Source organism: Capra hircus, chromosome 13 (genome assembly GCF_001704415.2).
Source record: "Capra hircus breed San Clemente chromosome 13, ASM170441v1, whole genome shotgun sequence".
NCBI classification, from domain to species: Eukaryota; Metazoa; Chordata; class Mammalia; order Artiodactyla; family Bovidae; genus Capra; species Capra hircus.
Window position 1 is genome coordinate 24,951,590 of NC_030820.1, and position 23,904 is coordinate 24,975,493.

General features: G+C 42.9%; 1 protein-coding gene across 4 annotated transcripts in view; it reads right to left on the bottom strand.

Moving 5' to 3' along the window:
- Positions 1–13,243, bottom strand: part of ARHGAP21 (Rho GTPase activating protein 21) — a 132,353-nt gene extending 119,110 nt beyond the window's left edge. For 2 of the 4 annotated variants that reach the window (XM_018057106.1, XM_018057103.1), the window contains exons 1-2: positions 13,045–13,243; positions 11,263–11,696 (exon numbers count right to left, since the gene is read on the bottom strand). In XM_018057106.1, coding sequence (XP_017912595.1) covers positions 11,263–11,343 — 81 coding nt within the window. In that variant the 5' untranslated portion in view covers positions 11,344–11,696; positions 13,045–13,243. Of the gene's footprint in view, positions 1–11,262; positions 11,697–11,923; positions 12,081–12,642; positions 12,665–13,044 lie in introns of those variants that run through there. The other 2 variants (XM_018057104.1, XM_018057105.1) reach the window with 2 other exon arrangements.

Here is a 23,904-nt window from a genome sequence, read left to right on the forward strand (position 1 = left end):
GGTATCCTTACGCTTCTTGAATATATATATATTTTAGGCTTTATGTATCTGCCTTTTTCCTAGAGATCCCACTTGATCCAAACACAATGTTTGAGTAACTTATTTGAAAGTAATAGTTAGATAAAGAGAATATGGTGATCAAATGAAAAGACAGCCAAGAATGGCAGCAGTAGCCAAGGATTAAACAGGGAAAAAGGATTCTTCTTCCAAGTTCCTCTCCTAAACTGAAGAGAATTTGCATTCCTCCTTGGTCCAGGGCAGATGCAGTTACAGCTGCCATAAATGATGAAGTTTTGTCAATCTCAGTCTCAGCTAGGGACCGCAGTTCTGCGTACACCACTCCAGTATTCTTGCCTGTGAAATCCCATGGACAGAGCAGTCTGGCGGGTTCCAGTCCACGGGGTCACAAAAGTGTCAGACATGTCTTAGGAACTAAACAACGACATATTTAAAATTTGCTAAGGGGGTAGATTTTTTATATTAAGTAGGCCTCACACATGTTGCAATAATGCCAACAATAATAAAGAGTGACTTACTGTGTAGCCTGTCAGCCTCCTCTGTCCATGGAATTCTCCAAGCAAGAATACTGGAGTAGGTTGCCATTCCCTTCTCCAGGGGATCTTTCTGACCCAGGGATCAAACTCAGGTCTCCCATATTGCAGGCAGATTCCTTACCATCTGAGCCACCAGGGAAGTCCCTTAATAAAGAGAGTGGGAGGAAAACTGGAGAGGTAAGGAATATGTTTATGGCCTTGATGGTGGGAATTGTTTCATAGGTGTATGACTTATCCTCAAATTCACTGAGTATATACATTAAATATATACAGCATTTTACATGTCAATTGTACCTCGATAAAGGGGTTTTCTAAAAAAAGAAATGGAGACATCTAAAATATTCAGACTCTGAAGTGTTTGTACATCTAAAAATATTACAAATGCAGGACTTTTAAAGATGCTACTCCTGGACCTCTGTGTAAACAGCTTTATCTCTAAGTCAACTAGAGAAGATAAAATGTTCTATTCACTCTTAGTGGCACTGTCTCTACTTAGAAAGTACAAAAGAAATCTATTCACCACCTTCTTCTAGATTCACACCCACTTTTTTAGGTCCCTTGGTAAACAGAGCTTAAGACATGGGGTCCAAACTAAGCATCACTGCCCAGAGGAAAATGTCACTTCTCCACACTTGTAAATGCCCTCAAGGGCATCAGTGTTCTCCAAGCTTCCCTTAATCCTTTGAATTCAAATCAGTCTCTCTTGAGAAGCCCATCAACCTTGATGCCGCTCTCTTCACTGGCCTCAGTCTGACTCTATGAGCAGCTTTTTGCTCCTCGTGCAATATCACTTTCACTGACTTCAAGAAATCGTGCTTCTTCTGCAGAATTGGCAGTTAGACTCTCGCTATTAGTTCAGATCATCTCTGTAGCATACTACCCAAAAGGATCTTACAAATCAGTGACATCAAAAGACAAGATGGATTCAATGGACAGACAGAACAGCTGTTGGTACTAAATGAGAAGGGTGTGTAAAGAGAAATTATCTGTTTAATGATTAGTTTATTATGATTTATGTTGGAATGATTTCTTAAACCCTTCACAATGTATACTTCGGTAAAGAAAGACATTTTTTTCTTTCACTGTTAACTTTTCCTATTCTTGATGAAGAGTTAATATGAACAAATGATTATAAGATGCAAATGAAATCATTTAAATGGCTATTTGCTTAAAGAAAATACGCCTTCCTGGAGCTGACATGAAACAAATGATTTTTATAATAAGTCTAAAAAGTAACAACAATAGTTTTGATATAACCAGAGCTCTATCACTTTAAAACATTTAACTTTTCATTAAAGCATAACAACAACAGAAAGTATAACATACATACAAAAAAGTACACCTATTACTGTCAAATTTTAAAGTGCTCTTTTGATAAAATGTTTACTTTATTTGAAAAGAATATTATTTTGTTATACTAATGACATATAGAAATACATTTGATTATATAAAGAAAGTGATTATAATTTTAAGCTTGAAATATTCACTGATTTACAATCGTTTGAATTTTCTCCCCATATTTTTATTATTTTCTTTATGTTGATATCAATTTGGTCACAACAATTCTGAAATCAGGCTGCCCTAAGAACCCAGACCTTGAATGTCATTTTGATTTGTTCTTCTCAAACTCAGAAGATCAGCATGGGACTTTTTAAAAAGCGAAGATTTGGGGGTCTCATCCCCAAGGATTCTGATTCATTAACATAATGATGGGGACAAGAACCTGTAGTTTGAAAGGTGGTCCAAGGGATTCTAATGATCATCCAGATTTGTCGGATTTAAATTCCTACCAAAGCAGGAATCCCCTCTGTAATCCTGTAAAACAGAAGGTCATCCCACCTCTGTGAGAAACACATTCAATTTCAGTTAACTTCTAATTTAACAAAAATTTTTCTTCTGAATTCTGGAAATTGGCCCGTCTGTCTATCTGCTGATCCTAGTTCTGCTCATCACAGCCACACAAAACAAATCTAATCTCTCTTGAATATCTTTGTACAGTGCTTCTTAAGAGTTTCTTTTCCTCCATTTATAAAATTGATTATATACATATATATATATATTTCCCTTATAAGCAGAGGAGGTTTCTATAATGTAGTATTAAATGAAAAAATAAGTAAACCAAAAACAGTTTCCTAAAAGCATCATAATAAAGATCTGATTTGACCTGGGTGCCCAGAGTACTTCCTCTCCATCACATTTACTAAGTATTTAAGGTTTCCAGAAGTCAGTATGTAGAACCCAAAGGAGAAAATAGGTCTCATTGATCTAGCTAACACAAATTCTTTTTTTCCAATGACTTTTCAAAATTTAATTTCAATGACTTTTTAAAATTTCATTTTATTTTTTTGGCCATGCCACAAAACACATGGGATCTTAGTTCCTCAACCAGGGATGAAACCCGAGCCCCCTGCCTTGGAAGCAGAGAGTCTTAACCGCTAGACCACCAGGCAAGTCCCAACACAAATTCTTTTAAATATAGAATTTTTAGGAAAACACTGGGAATTAAAAACATCTAGATATCTCAAGGTTTAAAAAAAAAGACTATTAATCCCCAAGATCATTCTAGCTCCTAATATTTAAGGATACTCTCCATACTGAGTAAGGAAAAAAATCAAGCAGTTCTTAAGAATATTAGTCCTGTCAAGATCTATTAAAGATTAATGAGGTGAACCAATGAGTGTAAGTCAAGTGACTACGTCTTCATTAGGTTATAAACAGGAAAATGAATTTGTGGGATTATAAACAGACTACGTACACATCACCACCACTCATAACTATGCCAGGTATCTATTCAGAACAGAGATAAGCCACCAGGGGAAAAGGCAATAAGTAACCAAGTCTGAATGAAGAACACGCCCAGTATCAAACAAAAGGAAGGCTCAACAGTAGCTGGCCTAAGGGAAAAAAGAAATACGCTCTTTAACTCACCTTTTTTGATTACAGTTTTTATGATCCACCTAAAAACTTTCCCCAAAATAGATGAATATTTCAGAAATGTCCAATTTGGGTTCTAAATCCATTCTCTTATTCACAAATCTACACAGTGCAATTCTTTCCATGTTAATAGATAACTAGAAAGAAAGAGGACTTCTAAAAAACAATTTCCATCACACTGAACTTCTTAAACCTATATTACAGAAATCAACTCATCTTCAGATTATCTTAGAGGTACAAAAGGCTATCTTCCAGATTTTTTTGTGAAATTAATTATCTCCATAACTCGATTTTTTTTAAGAATATGACAACTTAGAGTAAAAAATTATTTTGGTGGAAGCAATCCAAAACTGAGCTTTTGAGTGAAGATGTCTTCCTGCTTCAAACCAACAGAATATATAGATGGCTCATAATATTTTTAAGGCATTTAATGCCTTATGGTCAATTAAAATTAAATAAATACTAGGACAATCTAAGTCCAATATCCTTTCATTTTACTAATGTAATCACATCAACCAGAGAGAAAAACAAGTGCCTACCATATGGTCTTTCTGTAACAGAAAATAGCTGCATTTGATAACAGCATCTGTGCGTCTCCATTCAGCAGGGCCCATACTTAAATCAGCATGTTGTTAAATATAATAAGATGATGGGTCCCTTCACAAAGGAAAGAACAAAAGAAATTGAGTATCACGCTTGTATCAGATTCTGTGACCTAAAGAAATGAGGAAAGGGTTAGAGATTCTGTAAGCAAGGCACAAGGTCTTCATGAAATGTTTCCTTTGGAAGGAATGAACGCTACAAAACACCCACAATGTGTACAGAGATCTTCTTAGACCTGGGCACCCAGCTTCAAGCTAGACATGACAGCTAGAGAGGGGTCCCACTCTATACCTCTAATTCTAGACTTCTGTTGCTGCTACGCTTCCTAATTCCAACAGGCTATACTTTTCACCCTAACTTGCAGTGTAAAGCTTCTGCTATACAATGGTGTTCTGTCATTTAGATTCAGGTATATGAAGGAACACACATTTCAAGTTAAATAACAGTATTATGTTATACTGTACTATTAGTAGCCTGCAATGAATCTAGCTGACATTAAAGAAGACATACGTTTTCTTAAAAAATGTCTAACTATTGTTTTATGCAATTAGTATCCTTTTCAAAAAATGTCTAAGTATTATTTTAAGCAATGTAGCTTTGCTAGAAACCAGATTTTGACAAGACTGATAATGTATTACCTATTTAAATTTGTAAATGCTATCTTTTTCATTGCAACTTTGGAATTAAAACAAAAAAGAGAAATTCCAAAAATAATACTATTCCAGTATACTCCTCATCCAGAATGAACAACTTAACATTTTGCTATCATCAAAGTTGTGATCATTTTAAAACTTGCAAAGAAATGTTTATGACATCAAAAATATGAAAAATATAAGTAGCATTCCTATACTGGCCAATTGTTTTAAGAAAGAAAACCTCAGACATACAGTTGGGCCATTGTATCTGAAGGTACTGCATCTGTGGATTCAATCAATGAACAAAGATATTCAGAAAAAAATTTTCCAGAAGGTTCTAAAAACCTGAATGTGCTGCACACTGGCAACTATTTACATACCACTTACATTGTATGAGGTGCTATAAGTAATTGAGAGAGGATTTAAAGTATAAAGGAGGATGTTAAGGGCGTATGCAAATACCACCCCATTTTATATAAGGAACCTGAGCATCCAAGGATTCTGAGGTCCACAGGGTGGGGGGACCTGGAACCAATGCCCTGTGGATACAGAGGAATGACTGTATTTCCCTTTTATAGTTTTGCCACCCATCTGATTCCCCTCCCATCAGTCTGTTAATTACCAGTATCTTACCTTAGCGCAAATTGCTTCACACATTTATACCACGCACTGCCTTGGTTACTGTTCCTTGGTTACCAGCTTCCCAAAGGTAAGAAAGACATGAGCAGCCATCCTAATGGAAATGGAGGTCTGAGGAAGACCCTACATCTCACACTACACCTTGCTGTATAATCTAAATTAAGAATTCACATACTGCACACCTACATGTAAACTCAAGAACATTTTGGAAATTTTCCTTAAGTCTTCACTCATTCATTTGAAAAAATATTTGAGGCCTACGATGTGCTAGATTCCCTTCCAGGCACAAGAAAATACCAGGTGAACCAAACAAACTGTACTCTTAACACTTACATACATCATCTGTCCAGACCCATAAGCAAAATCAGATGGACGAGCAGGTCAGATGGAGAGCAAGTGACAGGGAGGAAAAGCAGAGCGAGGAAGGAGGCAGGTGGTGTCATGGGGAGCAGGGAGGGGAGATTCTCCCTGAAGGTGACTTCTGAGTAGATCTGGAGGAGACAAGGAGTCAGGCCCTGCAGACACCAGGGGACAAGTGTTCCGAGGAGGCGGTACCCAGTGGGAAGGCTCTGGGGCACACCAAGATGGCAAGGGTGAGGTGAAGTGGGGAGTGTTCGGGAGGTGAGCTCAGGGAGGGCAGGGCAGGGGAGTCTGTCCAGGGCTCTGCAGGTGCTCTGAGAACCTTGCCTTTTCATCCTGAGAGCGATGAGACGCCACTAGAAGAATCAGAACAAACGAGTGCCAGGATCTGACTTCTGAAAGGTCCATCAGATGACTGTGGGGACAGACTGCAGGCAGGCGAGGTGGGCTAGGCTGAGGGGCTGGAGGCAGTCAGATCTGCATGAGAGGCACCAGAGAGAAAAAGAGGGAGCAAAGATTGCTCTGGAGCCACTGGGCTGGGAGGGTGGGGCTGCTATTGCTTAAGATGAGGAAGACTGCGGACGGAGTCAAAGAGCAGATGGGGAAGCTGGGCAGGGGGAGGGGCTGGAGAGGAGGAGGAATTTGGTTTGGGATGTGGCTTCTTAGCACGCGAGTAGGCAGGTCAGTTGGATGGGGGAACACGAATTCAAGGGCAAAGTCAGGGTGGACACACACACGCACAAATACCTGTGTATATGTGTATGTATATGAATGACCAGCTTATACTTGATATTGAAAACTGTGAAACTGAGTCTGGAGAGAAAACAGGGTCAAATTGAGCCTTAAGGTATATGAAGACTTGACAGGTCAAGAGGCCAAGGAAACTTCCAGGACTGAGAAGGAGGGAACAGAGAGGCAGGAGGACCGTCGAGACAGTACGGTGTGCTGGGGTCTCAGATAACTATTAATAAAAACTAAAGCCCTTTCCGCATATTTATTCATTATTTCGGCACATTTACGGAGCACCTACTATGCACCACACACTAGAAACAAACATGGTCCCAGTTTTCATGGGACTTGCAATCCAGGGGCATATATATAAATAAACTAGTCAGTGATCTTCCTGATAAAGCTCAGGGTGTTGGAGGATAAGGCACTGGGGCCAACTAACCCAGTTTTGGAAGGTCAGGGAGGGCTTTCCTGAGGAAGCGATGTTGAAGAAAAGACCAGAATGAGAGTAAAAATCAGCCAGGGAGGGGTGGCAATGGAGGAGGGGAGAACGGAAGGAAGCCTGGGAAAAGAAACAGGATTTATAAGGACCTGAAAGGAAGAGAGACTGTCATGCCCTGGTTGTTGTACAGTCACTCAGTCATGTCCAACTCTTTGTGACCCTACAGACTATAGCCCTCCAGATTCCTCTGTCCATGGGATTTCCCAAGCAAGAATACAGGAGTAGGCTGCCATTTCCTCCTCCAGGGGATTTTCTCAACCCGAGGATCAAACCCACATCTCCTGCATTGGCAGCCAGGTTCTTTACCACGGAGCCACCAGCCTTGGAGGGAATTGGAAATCATTCAGCACAGGAAGCACAGAGAGGTCACAGATGAGTAGGAGAAGGCGGGCCAGAAGTCCTCTAGGACTGTTCTCAGGAGTCTGAGCCTTCTTCCAAAGGCAGTGGGAAGCCAGAAAACTGTTTTAGGTCAGGGAATGCAATAATCAGCTTTCTATTTCAGGAGGAGTCCTCTGGCTACAGAGGCAGGTCAGAGCTGGAAGGGGGCAAGGCAGAGAGCCTGGGACACTAGCTAGGAAGCCTGGTCGGTGATTCATCACCATCACCGAGATGCCGCTGACCTGAGCTCAGGGAGTGGCAGCAGGACCTGGAATGTAGACTCAACAAGACTCTGACAGGAGGGAGGAGGAGAGAGTGGGGTCAGAGACAGTAGGCTGGGTTTTGAGGTGGACAGATAACCAGCAGGGCTAGTCCTTAAAAGAAGGTAGTCAGGGAGAGGGCAGGATATTGGTTAGAGTAGAATCTGTTGAATTCCAAAAGCATGCAGCCTATCTCCCAAAACAGCTTTTGGGTAAATAGGCAATTGGCTATCTAGGTCTAGAGAGTAGCCATACAATCTGAGATAGAGTTGTAAACCAGGAATCACGGGCATGTAGATTAATGCCCTGGAAGAGTGTAAAATGAAACCCAGGGAGAGAGAAAAGAGGAGTGGAAAGGCCTGGCTCCAGTAAAAACCAACAGGAAAGAGGCAGCAGAGGAAGAAGCAGCCTAAAGAGAGAGAGAAAGAGAGATGGACAGAGGGAGAGCCCAAGAAGGAACGGGGAAGCCTGGGATAAAAGTGTACAGTGTTTCAGAAAGAAGAGCAAAAGTGCAAATTTTTACATGAATGAATTCCTGCCAAGAAAATGCCTTATTTTATTATTTAAACAGTGTTCCAAAACCAACTAACAAACATTTTTCATCAGGTTACAGTACCTTTTAGTCACAGAATCATCTTAGTCTAGGTGAAGAAGCAAGACATAAAATGAACTAAGTTAATTTGCATGAGTAAATAAGATTGTTCTAATAATAGACAGTGAAAGTGCTACACACTTGGACAACCCCTCCGACTAGAGATTAAAAATGAAGTAACTGTTAGAAATGGGAAAACCAATATGACCTAGACAGCTTTGCCTAAAAAGAAAAGAAAGAGAAAAAAAAAGTAAGTTGAGCCATAAAGAAGAAACACTATGTGATATTAACAACAACAAAAAAAGGTAATACCACAGAGGATTCATGAGTCTATACAAAGTAATTTTGTAAGTAAAGTTAGTCAAGGCTAGGTATCACAGATCAGCCTACACACATGTCTGCACAACACACACACACACCAAAGAAACCCTTATCTAGCTCAGAGTGATTAAATTTTGAAATATAGATCTTTAGATGTTCGAATACATCTCTCTTGACAACTATGCTATCCTATTGTATTATGTTGGATATATTTTATTAAAGTGTCACAATTCTTTATTGGAAAAGGATTGTTTGTTATTTGTTCTTTACCTTTTCAATATACTCTTGGGGGGAGGGGGTGGATGCCTCCACTTATCCACATAGCAACACAATTAAATTCTAAACATTTAAGATAAACAAGAAACTTCTGTTTTTCAACAAAGCAACAGACCTTACTCATAGCAGGTAGAGTTAGTCAATTAGATAAGGCATAAGACAGCGACTCCTTTAATACCCTACATTGATTTCTCCTGTGCTGGAAAGTTAATTTTTGGCTAATGCGATTAATATTAAGATATATACTCTCATTTCTTGGTTAAATAAAAGCACACACAAATTTATTATTCAAATACACATTTTAGGAGTGTGGCTATTGTTTTTTTCTTTGTTAGTTTTTTAGCTAGTGATTTTTAAAATTTTAAAAATAGCAGTACTACTCCAGAATGTAATTCTTCTAACAAAATTAAGCACAAAAATTAAGTGTGGTACTCAAAAACTTAAATATCTATCAGCCCAAAGTTGATACCCAAAGTATTTCAATGGCAACTCTCTTTTTATTAAATATCCACAAGATTTAATATGCACGGGAGTATAAGAGACAACGAAACAGACAGTAATTATACCACATCCCTCCCCATCCTGAGATTTTTAAAATGTTTTCTGACAACACTGAGACCCTTTATATCTGCTTCCATATAGAATCTAAACAAACTATCTGCCTATTGTTTAAAAAGCCAAACAACACCTGAGTGTAATATCAAACCCAGCTACTGTATATAGTCTCTAAATGAGCAAAATACAGACAATACAGTATTTCCTTGGCTCTCAAACTAGAAATACTATGGTTACATCAGCAGTAAGGTCTAAATGAAAACAAATTTCACCACCCTTAAAAGATATATAACTGTCATTGTTAATAAAAGCCAAGTTTGCAGCTGGAAACTGCCTTCTAGCCAAGGACAAGATGTGTCTATTACAAATTCTTGGTTTCTGGGACATCCTTTAAATGACCAAAAAAAAAAAAAAAATCAAATAACATTAGTTCTTGCAAATATAATGCAAAATAGCATGCTAATTAATGTCTTCAGGAGTCAATGACAAAGAAGGCTTCAAGACCACAGTACCTATCATTATGGAGCAACAATACACATTAAGCAATCACTAGGCCTTCCAAAAGGCGTTATTATGGTTCACCATGATCAGAGGATTGTGGTGTTATACTTAACCACGTTTTTACCTGGAAGCAGGTGTTTGCAGGTGTCGAAAAGTAAAACACTGTTTCTAACTGTAAACCTATACTGTAGTTCTAATCAACTGTATAGTAATGGCACACTGATCTAGCTCACCGTGATTTCTGTATAAACTTTCTAATCCAGTACGAGGTCAGCTGCATGAAGCAAGCTCCTCTGCTGCTTTACCAACAAAAACATAACTTGAGTCATTTTTATCAAAATGCCAAAACTCACACACTTAGAACTAGACCCAGTTTCAATGACCAGAAAGTTAAACTGTAACACAAGGCACAAAATAAACCATGAGAGTGATGTCTCACTGGGAGATGTTATTATTATCTAAAGCAATTGTCAACCTTTCCATAAAAACATAGGCATCTCAAAAGTAAAGTCTAAAGGAACCTAATTACAGAAACCATCAATAACAAAGTAAACACAAATAAGCCATTATAGAAACAAACACCAAAAATAAGGAGGAAAAAAGACAAGAGAGGCAAGAGGGCATAGGGATGCCACCAATACACGGCTTTTCTATTTCTGTCCGGCCTGCTCAAAAAATTTCAGGAAGCCTGGTGTAAAATCTTCTGGACCCTTCGGAAGATGCTAGTATGAAGGCAGTATGAGCCACTTGACAGCTCAGGCTGACACTCACAGGACTTCTAAGCAGTGAAAGGAAGGGCATAAACTGAAGAACAGGGAAAGCAGGAGATTTTTAAGGCAGTTGGAACGATAGTTCCATTAAGCCATTTTCCAAAGCTGTGCCTAAACCGTCCACGGGAAAAGACTTGGTTTTCTACCCAAAGCAGAGATTCATAGCAACAGCAAGCAGGCCGGACCGCATCAGTGTCAGAGAGAGAAAGTGGTCCAGGAGCAACAAGGATTCCAGCTGCCCTCTCAATCTCCAGAGGGAACCCTGGATACACACATGAAATATACAAAGCCAAGGGCTGTCCAGCCCTTCAAAACTACCAGAGGATGGGGAGTGAAGGAAAACAAGCTAGTGGTATTCCTAGTCATCTAAAAATGGAGAATTCTGTGGTCTGAGATGATCAAGATAGGGACACTTCAAAGTAAGGAAAATGCCCTTGCAAAAGAATCACTGAAGTGTCTAGAAACAAAACCAGGCAAGGTTTCACCTCCCTACGGGTGAGGCTGGGACGCTCCCACCATTCAGCCCAAAGCCCCAAAAGCCGATGGATCTTCTTAGACCCCCAAGGTAGCTGACCCCCACCCCACACTGGCAGGACAGACACCTCAGAGACACAAGCCACACAGCTGGGCAGGGACGTCAGCTCTGCACTTACCTCACAGGTGGGGGACCCGCAGGCCTTGAGCTTGGTGTCAACATCTCCCTCAGGCAGACCAGTCCGACGAGTGGCCATCATTTCATTTCAAATTACAAAGAAGGGACCAACCCTTGGGAGTCCACATTGGGAGGGAAATGCCACCATGCACCAAGAAGGTAAGAATTCCACACCAGGTTCCGAGAGGGTGCAGGGTTGCTGAGACAAATGAAGGTTTCAATGAGGCGCCTTTCAAATGCCCTGATGATGATTCCTTCCGACTTCAACGGCCTTCACCGTCTTCGTCCATTTCTCCAGACGTAAAAAACAAAGACCAGTCTCCTGTGCAGCTAGTGAGGCCAACTGCAGAAAGCGGTCCCCTTCGTTCCTAGCGCTCCTCCCAAGTCCGAGAGCAATGCTAGCGCGTCGTGAAGGCTCTCCCAAAGAGATCTTTCCTAAAGAGGGAAAAGTTAAAGGACATGAACTTTCTCCAGACGCTGACCTTGGCCTTGCCCACGAGTCTACTCCAAGCTCGCCCTTCCAGCACTTGGAAAGATAATTCGGTCCATGCTGATGAATCAAAAGATGAAATAATCTTCCCATACAAAATAAGAAAGAAAGGCGGGGGGAAATCTTTAAATCAAGGGGGAAATGAGAGACATCAGAACGGCACGATGGTTACCTCAAACATGCCCGGACTTTCTGCAGCCGACAAGAAAAAAACATTCCCCTTTCAAGTGCATTTAAATTCATGTATTTTCTGGGCAAATGAGAGGGAGCTTATGTTCTTCTGCATCACCCGGATAAGAAGACTTTACAGAAGTTTTGTCCCCACGAGGCTAAAATGGGAGAATACTTTTTCAAAAACACGCTTTGCTCCCCGCCACCTCCCCAGCTCCCTAAAATAAAAGCAAAAAGTCAGGCTCGGACGCGGCCAGCGGCTCTGCCGGCGTTTCCAGGCGGCCTGGGGGACTTGGGGCGCCCGCCCTCCGCCCCGACCGGCCGGTGTCCCCGAGGAGGCGGCTGTTTTCCTTGGCCCGCGGCGGGGCTGGGCGGGGACGGCGCGGGGCCGGGCGGGGAGGTGTGCCCAGCGCCGGGAGGGAGTCCCTCTCCGGGGCATTATTCCGGAGCCACAGAAATGAAGCCGCAGTCCCAGCAACTTTTATTTAGTTGCCGCGCCCCAAACTACGCCTCGACACGATCGTCCCGTTTTCCCGGGGCCGCCTAGGGGGAAAAAAAAATTTGGGGGGGGGGGAAACCACCACCCACCTACCACTATTTCCTCCGCCCCTTCCAGAGGCAGATCGGGGAGCGCGATCTCTCGGGAAGGGCGGCCCAAATATGTACTTTCAAAAAAGAGTGGGGAGACCCGAGGGAAAAGCCAAAAGCGAGGGGGCTCACCCTCCGCGCCCCGCCTGTCCCGGCTTCCAAGGCGCAGAGGCGAGCGGCGGGGACGCGGGCAGGGCGCCGGGCCCAGCCGGGGCGCGCTAGGCCGCAGGCTCGGTTAATATTCATGAGCGCACGGGAGGCGCCCCTCCTCCACGGCCGGCCGGCGGGACCCCGGCGCCCGCTGCCGGCCTTTGTGCCCTTCCCTCCTCCCGCCGGCCCTCCCTCGCTCGCACACGCGGGCGCGGCCCCTCTGCCCCCGCCGGGCTCCCGCCACCACTCTCTCCGGCCCCGCGCCAGCGCCCGGGCGGGGTGGCGGGAAGGGAGGGAGCCCGCGGCGAGCCCGGCTCTCCCTCTCCACCCGCCCGCCGGCGCTGCGCCCTGTCCGCCGAGGCGGAAAGTCAAGCAGACACGCACCGGAGCAAGCGCGCCGAGTAGATCCGCACCGGGCCCGGCCAGTCCCCCGGACGGCGCGCACGCCTGGCGCACAGCGGACCAAGCGGGAGGACGAGCCGGCGCTACCAGCCTCCGCCGCGCTCCGAGGCCGCCGCCCCCGGCCGACCGCTCCCAGACACCGCCGCGACCTGCCCCGGCCGGCCCCGGGCTCTCGGCCGCCGCGGGAGGGCGTGGGGCGGGGCGGCGGCCGCCGGACTCTCCCCTCGCCTTGCCGGGCCGGGCCGGGGCCGCGCTCGGGCGCCCGCGATCGCCAAGTGACAGAACTGCTCCGCTCCGCAGCCGCGCCGAGCTGTTTCCCGGGGGCGGATTTCTCGCTTCTTCCTCCCTGGATCCACCTCCTCCCACTCCACCTCCTTCCCCTCCCCTCCCCAGGGGAGGCTCTGGGGCTGAATATTTTCTGTCTTGAATAATATGGTCCGGGGAACAGACGCTGAAGCAGGGGGATTAGCCTGGGGCGCGGGTCGGTGGGGGTGCTCGCCAACCCCCTCCCAATTTACGTCGGGACCTACAAGCCCTCACCCGCCCCCAACACCTCCCCAAAAACCAAACACAGAAAACCCTCCCCGCCTTCTCCAATCTCCAGAGCGCTGAGCGGGAGCGGCCGGGAACCTGGGCTTCCACTAGGAAGGGACCCTGTTCTCGGCGTCAGGGCCGGGGAGGGGTTGGGGGGGCGAGGATTCTAGATACTCAGAATTAGGGGGGGGGTGTCAGAGATCATGGGTCCCGGACTGCGGGGTACGCGTCCGGGTGAGTTTTTGCCCCTATCTGCAGCGGGAGGGGTGCGATATGGGACTTCAAGATAAGGGAGTGTCCTTTCAACGCCCGACTGCAAAAGAGCTTCTCTTTAAGGAGGCTGGGGGCTCGCAGCGAAGCGTTATTCATTCAGTCCTTTGCCCTTGTCATATCTTCAGGGCAGCTGAACAATTCGGCGCGGCTAGCGGAACTGGGAGGGAAGGTGGAGGCGCTTCTCCGCCCCACAGGTCACAGAGGCGCGGGGCCGGGAGCCCCACACCCGCCCCTCCCCGCCAGATCCCGGGGCTTAGCCCCAGACCCCTGGCGGCTCGCTCCGCCCCGCCGCGCTTCACAACATCTCCCGCTGCAAATGGCCCAATCAGAGGACGCGATGAGAGAACACCAACCAATCAGGGGCTGCTGACTCAGGCTTCCCTCCACCCTTTGCCCCGCCCCCGCTAGGAAAGCCACAGCCCCTCGGTCTCCCCTCCCCACCCCGCCCGGGTCCGGGGAGGTGGCTCGCCCTCCAGTCCTCCTCCAGCTGCAGTGGAGGAGTGGGCCGCGGCGGCGGGGTTTGTCACCTTGTCACCCTCATCTTCGCCTCCTCCCAGACACGCCTCTCCTCCCTTTCCCAGTCCTCCTGCTGATGCTGTTGAGGGGCATTTTATCTTCACGCGGATGGGGAACTACCAGCTTTTGTGTCTGATCAGCCGCCACCACCCTCCTGAGGGAGAAAAAAAAAAAAAAAACAACCCAAGAAGCTTTGGGGTCTGCGTACCTTTTCCTTCTTTTTTTTAACCACACTCTCCCCATGAGATTTAGAGACAGTTCCCCGCTCCACCCACCCCGCCGTCCACACCCAGCTCGCAGTCCCGAGCCTCCGGTCCTGTTTTTTTTTGTTGAGAAAAAAATCCAAAACCACTCTCAGGAGCCTGAAAACCTGTGCTGTGGTTTTTTTTAGACCTTCCTAAGAGTGGAAGGTGCCAAACATTAGAATATACAGCTAAGTCCTTCGCCTTAATTAGAGGAAAGACTCATTTTTATATGGCCATGAAATTTGCATGGTCTGGACAGCCCCTAACAAAACTAGTCAGCTAATAACAAAGAAAAAAAGAATAAAACAGAAGGAATGCCTGCCAGCCAGTGGGTAATTTACTGAACAGCTCACTGGACTATAGTAGTAGCCAGTTCTGGATACTGTAGGGTAAATGAACTAGAAGTGAGTGGAAAGACAGGGTCAAGTAGTGTACCTCCAGTGGGCTTAAAGAATATGTCCAGAAAGAGAAAAACAATTTTAAGCACAAAACAGCTTCTTTACAAATGCAAATGGGCATGCATGGCATAACTTGGGTCTCTCACAGCTAAGGACATCTAGGGTTAAGGTTTTTGTCATGGAAATTTTTATAAACGTTGATTTTGGAAATAAAGGCTTTCAGTTTGGTTCAGTTCAGTTCAGTCGCTCAGTCGTGTCCAACTCTTTGCGACCCCATGAATCGCAGCACGCCAGGCCTCCCTGTCCATCACCTTCCCGGAGTGCACTCAGACTCACGTCCATCGAGTCAGTGATGCCATCCAGCCATCTCATCCTCTGTGGTCCCCTTCTCCTCCTGCCCCCAGTCCCTTCCAGCATCAGAGTCTTTTCCAATGAGTCAACTCTTCGCATGAGGTGGCCAAAGTATTGGAGTTTCAGCTTTAGCATCATTCCTTCCAAAGAACACCCAGGGCTGATCTCCTTCAGAATGGACTGGTTGGATCTTCTTGCACAAGGGACTCTCAAGAGTCTTCTCCAACACCACAGTTCAAAAGCATCAATTCTTCGGCGCTCAGCCTTCTTCACAGTCCAACTCTCACATCCATACATGACCACGGGAAAAACCATAGCCTTGACTAGACGGACCTTAGTCAGCAAAGTAAATGTCTCTGCTTTTGAATATGCTATCTAGGTTGGTCATAACTTTTCTTCCAAGGAGTAAGCGTCTTTAAATTTCAGTTTGGTAAAGGAGAATAAATGTTGGCCATGGAAGGAGATGTGAAAAGAAGGTAAGACACATTTTGGGAATTGTGGGAAAATAACATAATCTAGGGGGCTTCCTAGGTGGCTCAGTGGTAAAGAATCCTCCTGCCAATTCAGGAGATGCAGGTCCAATCCCCAGGTTTAGAAGACCTCCTGGAGGAGGAAATGGCAACCCACCCCAGTATTCTTGCGTGGAAAATTCCACGGACAGAGAATCCAGGTGGGCTACAGTACATGGGTGGCAAAGAGCTGGACATGACTGAGCATGCATGCCCACAATGTAATTTAGAAAGCCATTTCTATAGGAGATAAGTGTAAGGATGGGGATTACAGTCTAGCTTCATCATTTACCATGTGACCTAGGGCACAGTTTTACTTCTGTAAAGTACTAGAGCTAACAAGTAACAGTGACTACTGTCTAGGTAGCACTGCCAGCTGAGTATTCCTCCCAGAGCTTTCAGTTCAGTTCAGTTGCTCAGTTGTGTCCTCCCAGAGCTCTACACAAAACTTAATGAAACAGGTACACTGCAGAGCAAGAATTCAACTCCAGGACATAGGGTCCAGAGTCATGTTTTTCTCTACAACACTATCCTTATTTCTAACACAAGTTTTAATAATAACAACAGTAGCCAGCATTTACTTAGCTTATCCTGTACTGATCATTGTGTTTTGTGATTAACTGACTTAACCCTACATCTAGAATCAGTAGGATTCTGTTCTTGCTACCATATGTATCTTTTTTAAATTAATTAATTTATTTGGCTGCACTAGGTCTTAGGTGTGGCATGCAAGGTCTTCCATCTTTGTTGCAGCATATGGAATCTAGTTCCCTGAAAAGGGATTGAACTCAGACCCCCTGCATTGGGAGCTCGAAGTTCTAACCACTGGACCACTAGGGAAGTCCGAACCATATGTATCTTATATGCATTAGGCTATCTGGATGCAAAAGTAAAAAAAGACCAGAGCTAAGATTTGGGAAACCTAAGTCCTAGCCCTCTCCTGGGATCTCCAGTATGACAGGACCTTCCCACTCTTGTTGGGCTGTTGAGAGCATCAAATGAGACGATAGACATAAAGGAGTTTTTAAAAGGTAAAAACATTATTCCAATTAAAATATTACTATTTTATTACTATTATATTATAATAATAAACATTACTATAAAAATATTACTATTATAAATACATATAAATATATTTATATTACATAGTAATATAAAATATTATTATGAAGGAGGGGTTTGTCCTGTTTTCCCAATAGGAACTCTATACTTTTATTTCATTGGCATTTATTAGGAACATATTAACCCAGCTTAAAAAATTAGGTCTATTCCTTTCTAAGGCATGAACAGTAACAATACTTTAATAACTGCTTGAGCTCTCACGTAGATGTATTCTGAATAGACTTTGTGGACGCCCTCTAGGCATCTGGGAAGCAGCAGCCTTCTCCTTTCCAAAGGCTGACAGTATAATTGGTGGAGGATGCAAAAAAGGCTTGGCGTTGTTTTCAGCTGCCCATCTTGGGTGTTTCACTCATTAACACCTCCACCAGAGGGAGGGCAGGAGAAAGGAAAACCAGCCAAACCTAAATCCTGTGGCTACTTGTTAACTGTTCCAGTGAGAGATTTGGTGAAACAATAGGTTTGGGGATCTTTGGAACTGAGGAGACTTGGAATTAGCCGTGGGTTTTGCACTTGGTGGTACCTTGGTATTCTTTATCCCAAATATCATGGCTAAGCAAGAACTCACAGTAATTCTAGCTTCGTTTACTTTGAAAGGCTGATATTTTCTTCTTTTGAGCATAACTAATAAATGTGTAAATTTCCTAGAATCTAACGTCTGAGAGTCTCCCTTGAAACAGTCCCAGAAATTCCTCACCCCTGCCCCTGCCTCTCTCGTGTCCAACTCTTTGCGACCCCATGGACTGTAGCCTGCCAGGCTCCTCTGTCCATGGAATTTTCTAGGGAAGAATGCTGGAGTGGGTTGCCATTCCTACTCCAGGGGATCTTCCCAACCCAGGGATCGAACCCGTGTCTATTCTGTCTGTATTGGCAGGCACATTTTCTTTTCTTTTCTTTTTTACCACTGGTGCCACCTACAGTTATATTAATAGCAATTCTAAGACAACCTTGTACACTGTAATTCTTGCAACGTAGGCAAGACATTCTTAAAGATGGGAACTATAACCTCAAAATGTTCAGCTTTGAGTTTGTTAATGACACAATATTATTGTTTTGGTAAATCATTATCTGAAAAAGCCAAAATAGAACTATTAATAAGTTGTCCTAGCCCCTGATCTAATGTCATTCGGTGATAATCTATGGATGATTTCTACTCTCAGTATGGAAGTTGGTAATTCTAAGAAGCACAAGTGTTTGCCAGCAAATTCCACAGATGAAATGTGTAGTTGGGATGAAGCATTTGCAGAACTATGTGTCTGAGGCAGTTAAGACCAATAGCACCCAGAGGATTAAGCCTTTTTTTGGTTTTAGGACTATACTGTATATTTTATTTATTACTCATACAATAGAAAAAGACACATTATCTACTAATATTTCTTTGAAAAAAGACTTTCTTGTTGAATTGAATAACTACAGAGAACTCACCTTTCTGGAAAGGCATTTAACTATTGTAATCAAGGAGAGGCAGTGATTTTCCACAATAAGTAATTTCTAGGGAATTCCCTGGTGGTCCAGTGTATAGGAATCAACACTTTCACTGCCAAGGGCCCAGGTTCAATCCCTGGTGGGGGGAATTAAGATCTCAAAAGCCATGCCACAGTCAATAATAAAATAGAAATAATAAATAATAATAAAATAAAATACTGAAATAGATCGCCAGTCCAGGTTCGATGAATAAGACAGGGTGCTCAGGGCTGGTGCACTGGGATGACCCTGAGGGATGGGATGGGGAAGGAGGTGGGAGAGAGGGTCAGGATGGGGAACACATGTATACCCATGGCTGATTCATGTGAATGTATGGCAAAGACCACCACAATATTGTAAAGTAATTAGCCTCCAATTAAAATTTTTAAAAATTAAAAAATTAAAAACAACAATAATTTCTAAGACTCTCCTTCCTTCATTACCTCTTTTAAATAGTGTATTTACTAATTTAATGCTCTGCATCTGCGAAATATATGATTTATTATTTCTGTCTGCAAGATCACTATCTTCAATTATTAATTTCTAATCTGTAAGGTATTGATGCTGTTTTATTCAAAGTATATAGTGTGTAGCAAGTTCACACACAATAGACATACTTGAATAATTTCTCTGCCTTCAACTTAACCTGGTCTTTCCTTTCTTTGGACCAGTACTCTGCTTGAATGTTTCTTTGTGGTTTATATGTTTATTTGTTGCTAGTAATAAGTTACTTGATCATAAACAATCTTATATTATTACCTGATGGTGGTTTAGTCACTAAGTCATATCCCATGTATGATAGCTGGCGAGGCTCCTCTGTCCATGGGATTTTCCAGGCAAGAATACCAGAGTGGGTTGCCATTTCCTTCTCCAAGGAACCTGATTATTATCTCCTTTTCTGCCTAGACTGTAAACTTCTCTAGGGCCAATTCCTAGGGCATTTGGTTTCTTCAGAACTCCATAATACCTACCACAGCTTTTGCACATTTCACTACAAAATTATTCAAGAAAGGAATGATGATTGTGTGACTATTATTGATAAATATTTATACCTCAAGAAATCCCTGTATTGCATGAAAGGAGAGAAGGTTAGCACTCCCCTTGACAAGGATGGAAGAGGCTCTCAGGCCTGACAACACACATACGGTTAAGGCATTGCCACCTACTTCATGGCATCTAACCACTGTTTTAAAAAAAAAAAAGAAAGAAAAGAAATACCTGGCCATCCAACAACGCTCTGGGTTGCTGGAAGATATATATACGTGTCTGTGTGCACGTGCCTAAAAGGGAAAGTATACATTACATGAGGTGCCCGCAAGAAGAACACTTGACGTGGGCCTCGATTCCCAGAAGTACCACATTTTATCTCTTTACCTGAGTCCACCTCTGGTGACCAAACTGATTTTTGACCACATTACCCTGCCAAGAACTCACAAGGACTTGCACTTTGGCACTAATTATAAAGCCCATAGTTTAACCGTAATCATGTAGCAGACATTCTCTTCTGGATTCAAATATTTATTTCAGCACCTCCATAATTAAAATTGAGTGGTATGGTATTTATATTCATCAGCATTATGAAGAGTTTATGTCTATATTTTGAGGAAAAAGAATTAAAATGTCCACGTTTTTCTTTTACCCTGAGAATCGTGACTTCCATTTATAAGCATTCCAGTTTCCCTTAAAAATATGAGACCAGTTTTTTAAAGGTTTCCACCCACCCAACTAAATATGAGCTGGAACATCCTGTGAAAATACTGTGCAATCTGGGTAGCAATCCAGAGTCAAACTGGAGAACTGAAATATGTCTTCATCATCTTGGGGAAAAAAAACTAAATACCAACCATTCCAACTAAGAAACTGTGTTAGCAATTGATTTTGATATTGTAGGCCTGATCCAGAGCAATCAAATCTTTTTCTTCAGAATGAAAACAATATCCTACCCTTCCCGTTCACCTTCTCAGGGCAGAAGGAGGAGAGACATCTAAAGACCCCACCAATCCTTGACTCAGTGAAACTCACTATCTTTCAAAACTCCCTGGCACTGTAGATCCCACCCCTCTATTCCTATCACTGCCTGCGTTCTCTTCTAATCCCAAAGTCAGCTAACCACAGATTCTACTTTCAGATAGGAAAGGTTTGCACGATGATTTAGGGCAATTCACATTTGGGCTTCAGTAAGATAGCTGCAGGAGAAGGCAATGGCAACCCACTCCAGTACTCTTGCCTGGAAAATCCCAGGGACAGAGGAGCCTGGTGGGCTGCCGTCTATGGGGACGCACAGAGTCAGACATGACGGAAGTGACTTAGCGGCAGCAGCAAAAGGATAGCTGCATGCTTGCATCACTTTTCTCCCCAAAGATTTTTCAATTACATTTTAATTTTCTAAAATTGCAACACAGAAAGAAAAAAAATAGATATTGCAACTAAGAGAGAGCCCAATCTTGTGCCACGTTCTATGAACCCACCCTTTTGCCTTCTTCCAATCTCCTACTGTGGCTCTTTATTGGCTGAATCCACCCAAAAATAATTCAGCCACTGTCTCTCTCTTTCTCTCTCTCTCTCTCTATGTGTGTGTATAATAACTGAATTATAAGCAATAAGAAGAAACATTTGGAGAATTCCCTGATGTTCTAGTGGTTAGGACTCCATACTTCAGGGGAAGCAGGGGGCATAGGTTGAATCCCTGGTTAGGAGAACTAAGATCTCACATGGGTACTGCAGGGAAAAAAAGGAGAAGAAATATCTGGCAGAAAATAATGGGGAGGATGACAGGCTTTTAAAAACACTTTATAAGAAAAAGTCAAAAAGGTTAAAATGATTAGATAGGAGATGAAAAATAAGGAGGACAAGTAACCAAAATCCAATTTGGAGAAACCAGTGCATCTAACAAAGAGTTTAGAAGTAACGGAACTAAGAAAATTATTAAAAGATGTAATATACTCTCCTATATCTGTTCTCTCCTTTCATAAAAATAGTATTTTGGCTGGCCACGTGGTCAGTAAGCTAGACCTAGTTTCTCAGCCTTCCTTCTAACTAGGTGTGGCCCTAAGACTAAATTCAAGCCAATGAATGGTGGGCAGAAATGAGGGTCTGCCACTGTGGAGGTTTCCCTTAAAAGACTGAACCTGTGCCTTTCTAGCCCCTTGTCCTCTTCATGATGGCTGAAAAAGAGATTCCCAGGTTTAGCAAATAAAGAATGCCCAGTTCAATTTGAATTTCATGTAAAGGAACACATTTTCAGCATATCTCAATTATTGCATGAGACATACTTGTACTAAAGAATTATTTGTTGTTTATCTACAATTCAAATTAAACAGGGTGACCTATGTTTTATCTGGGAATCTTACAGTAGGTACTGAGAATGTCAGCATCTCCTTTGACCCACAGATGGAAGTCACCTGTGGAAGATGCCAGAGATGTGGCAGGCCTGAACTGACTACTTCTGGATTGCTATTAATACCAGAAACAGACCCAGCCTTCCATCTTGCCACTTCTATATATAAGGACCATTGTATTTCTAAGATCTTTTTGGTATAGGAGCTTAGCTTTTGCCTAAACTATATGTGAACTTTTTTTGTAATGTCAAAAATTAGAAGGACTTACCATGTTTCAGGAATTATTAAAAGAGAATATCTACTTGTGGGGAGGGGGAAGTTGTTAAGCTTAGATTATTTTAAAAAAGAAAAGAATCTTAAAAGTGAATTGGCCAAAGCAGGGGGTGATAAATTTTAGCCCAGAGACTTAATCCAGTTTGCTGCCTGTTTTTTGGGGGGGGAAAAAAGAAAGAAAATAAAGCTTTATGGGAATACAACCATGGTTATTTGTTTACTTGTCTGTGGCTGCTTCAGCACTTTAATTGCAAGAGACCGTATTGCCTGCAAAGCCTAAAATATTTTCTATCTGGGTCTTTCCAGAAAAAGTTTGCTGACCTCTGATCCAAAGGAAAAACATTACTGACTGCAGAACTCTTCTCAGTATGAATTGATAGGAACAGAGTTTTGGAGAAAAAAGAATGTGACAAGATAACAATCATGTAGGCATCCACATCTAAGAGCAGCAGATGACTTCCCTGGTGGTCCAGGGAAGTGGACCCACTCCACTGGACGTGAAGACTCCCCATTCCCGAGGCAGGGGGAATGGGTTTGATCGAAATACCCCACATGCCATGTGGCTAGCACCACAGCCAAAAAAAAAGAAAAGCTGCAGAAAGACACTCTCAACTATATAAAGATTTGGGAAAAAGATCACCTTTCCTCAAAACAATTCTCTGATATGACTGTGTCATTCACTAAGAGAGGACTTGGAGAAAATATAAAAGGAATGAAACAACTGATTATTCTCATGATCATATAGCATGTACACATTGTAAATCTTGAAAGAAAAGTACTAAAACGGAAAGCAACAATGCTGTCAGTATAATATACTAGAATAAGAATAAGGGTACAAAAAATTGAGAGGTGAAAGGACAAAGAAACGTGAAAAACGTGTTAACAGTAGTAATTTCCTCAATGGTTATAGGGAGTTATGAAATAGTATTCTTATGGTATTTAATGTAGAAGTGTTGAGTGACTAAATAATATAAATAATGTGAAAAGACAAGCCATGAACTAGCAGACGATGTATGTTGCTGATATATAACCCACCAAGGATTTATATCGAGTTTATAAAAAGCTCCTATAAACCAATAAATAAAATACAAAAAGATAAATAGGCAGTTCACAAGAGAGGAAACACACGTGGCCACTAACCATAAAAGATGCTCAGTATCACTGGAATCAGGATAATGCAAATTAAAGTGATAATGAGACCATTTCAAATCCATCAGACTGGCAAAAATAAGTCTGATAACATCAAGTGTTGAACTGTTGATGAAAACAGAAGCTCTTACACACTGCAGGTGGGAAATATAAATTCATCACACCAGCAAATGGCAACTCTGGTTGCTCAGGCTCCACCCCCTAGATTGTCTGCAAAAGCTGTCAGGACTATTATCTCCACCTTGAGATTCAAAAGAGGTCTCAAGTGTAAGGTGCCTTCATCTCTTTTTCCTATATTAACAGCATCCTGTTGCTTGAGACCAAAAGCTTTGAGGCAGCCTTGATTGACTTTCTCTCACACCCCACATCTGACCATCAGTAAACTCTCAGCTCTAACATCAAATCGTATCCAGCTTCTACTCACCTCCATAGTTCTCACTCAAATCCAAGCCAATCGTCTGCTGCCTGAATGAAGATGACAGTCTTCAGTGTTGGAGCTTCTGCCCACAGCTTAGGTCTGCTCTCAACACGGGAGCCAGGGTCATCCCTTTTAGGACCTAAGTCAGATCACGTCACTTCTTTGCTTAAAACCATCTACTGACTTCCCATTTCACTTGGAAAAAGAACCCTAACTTAAAATTATTTTATTTATTTGGCTGTGCTGGATCTTCGC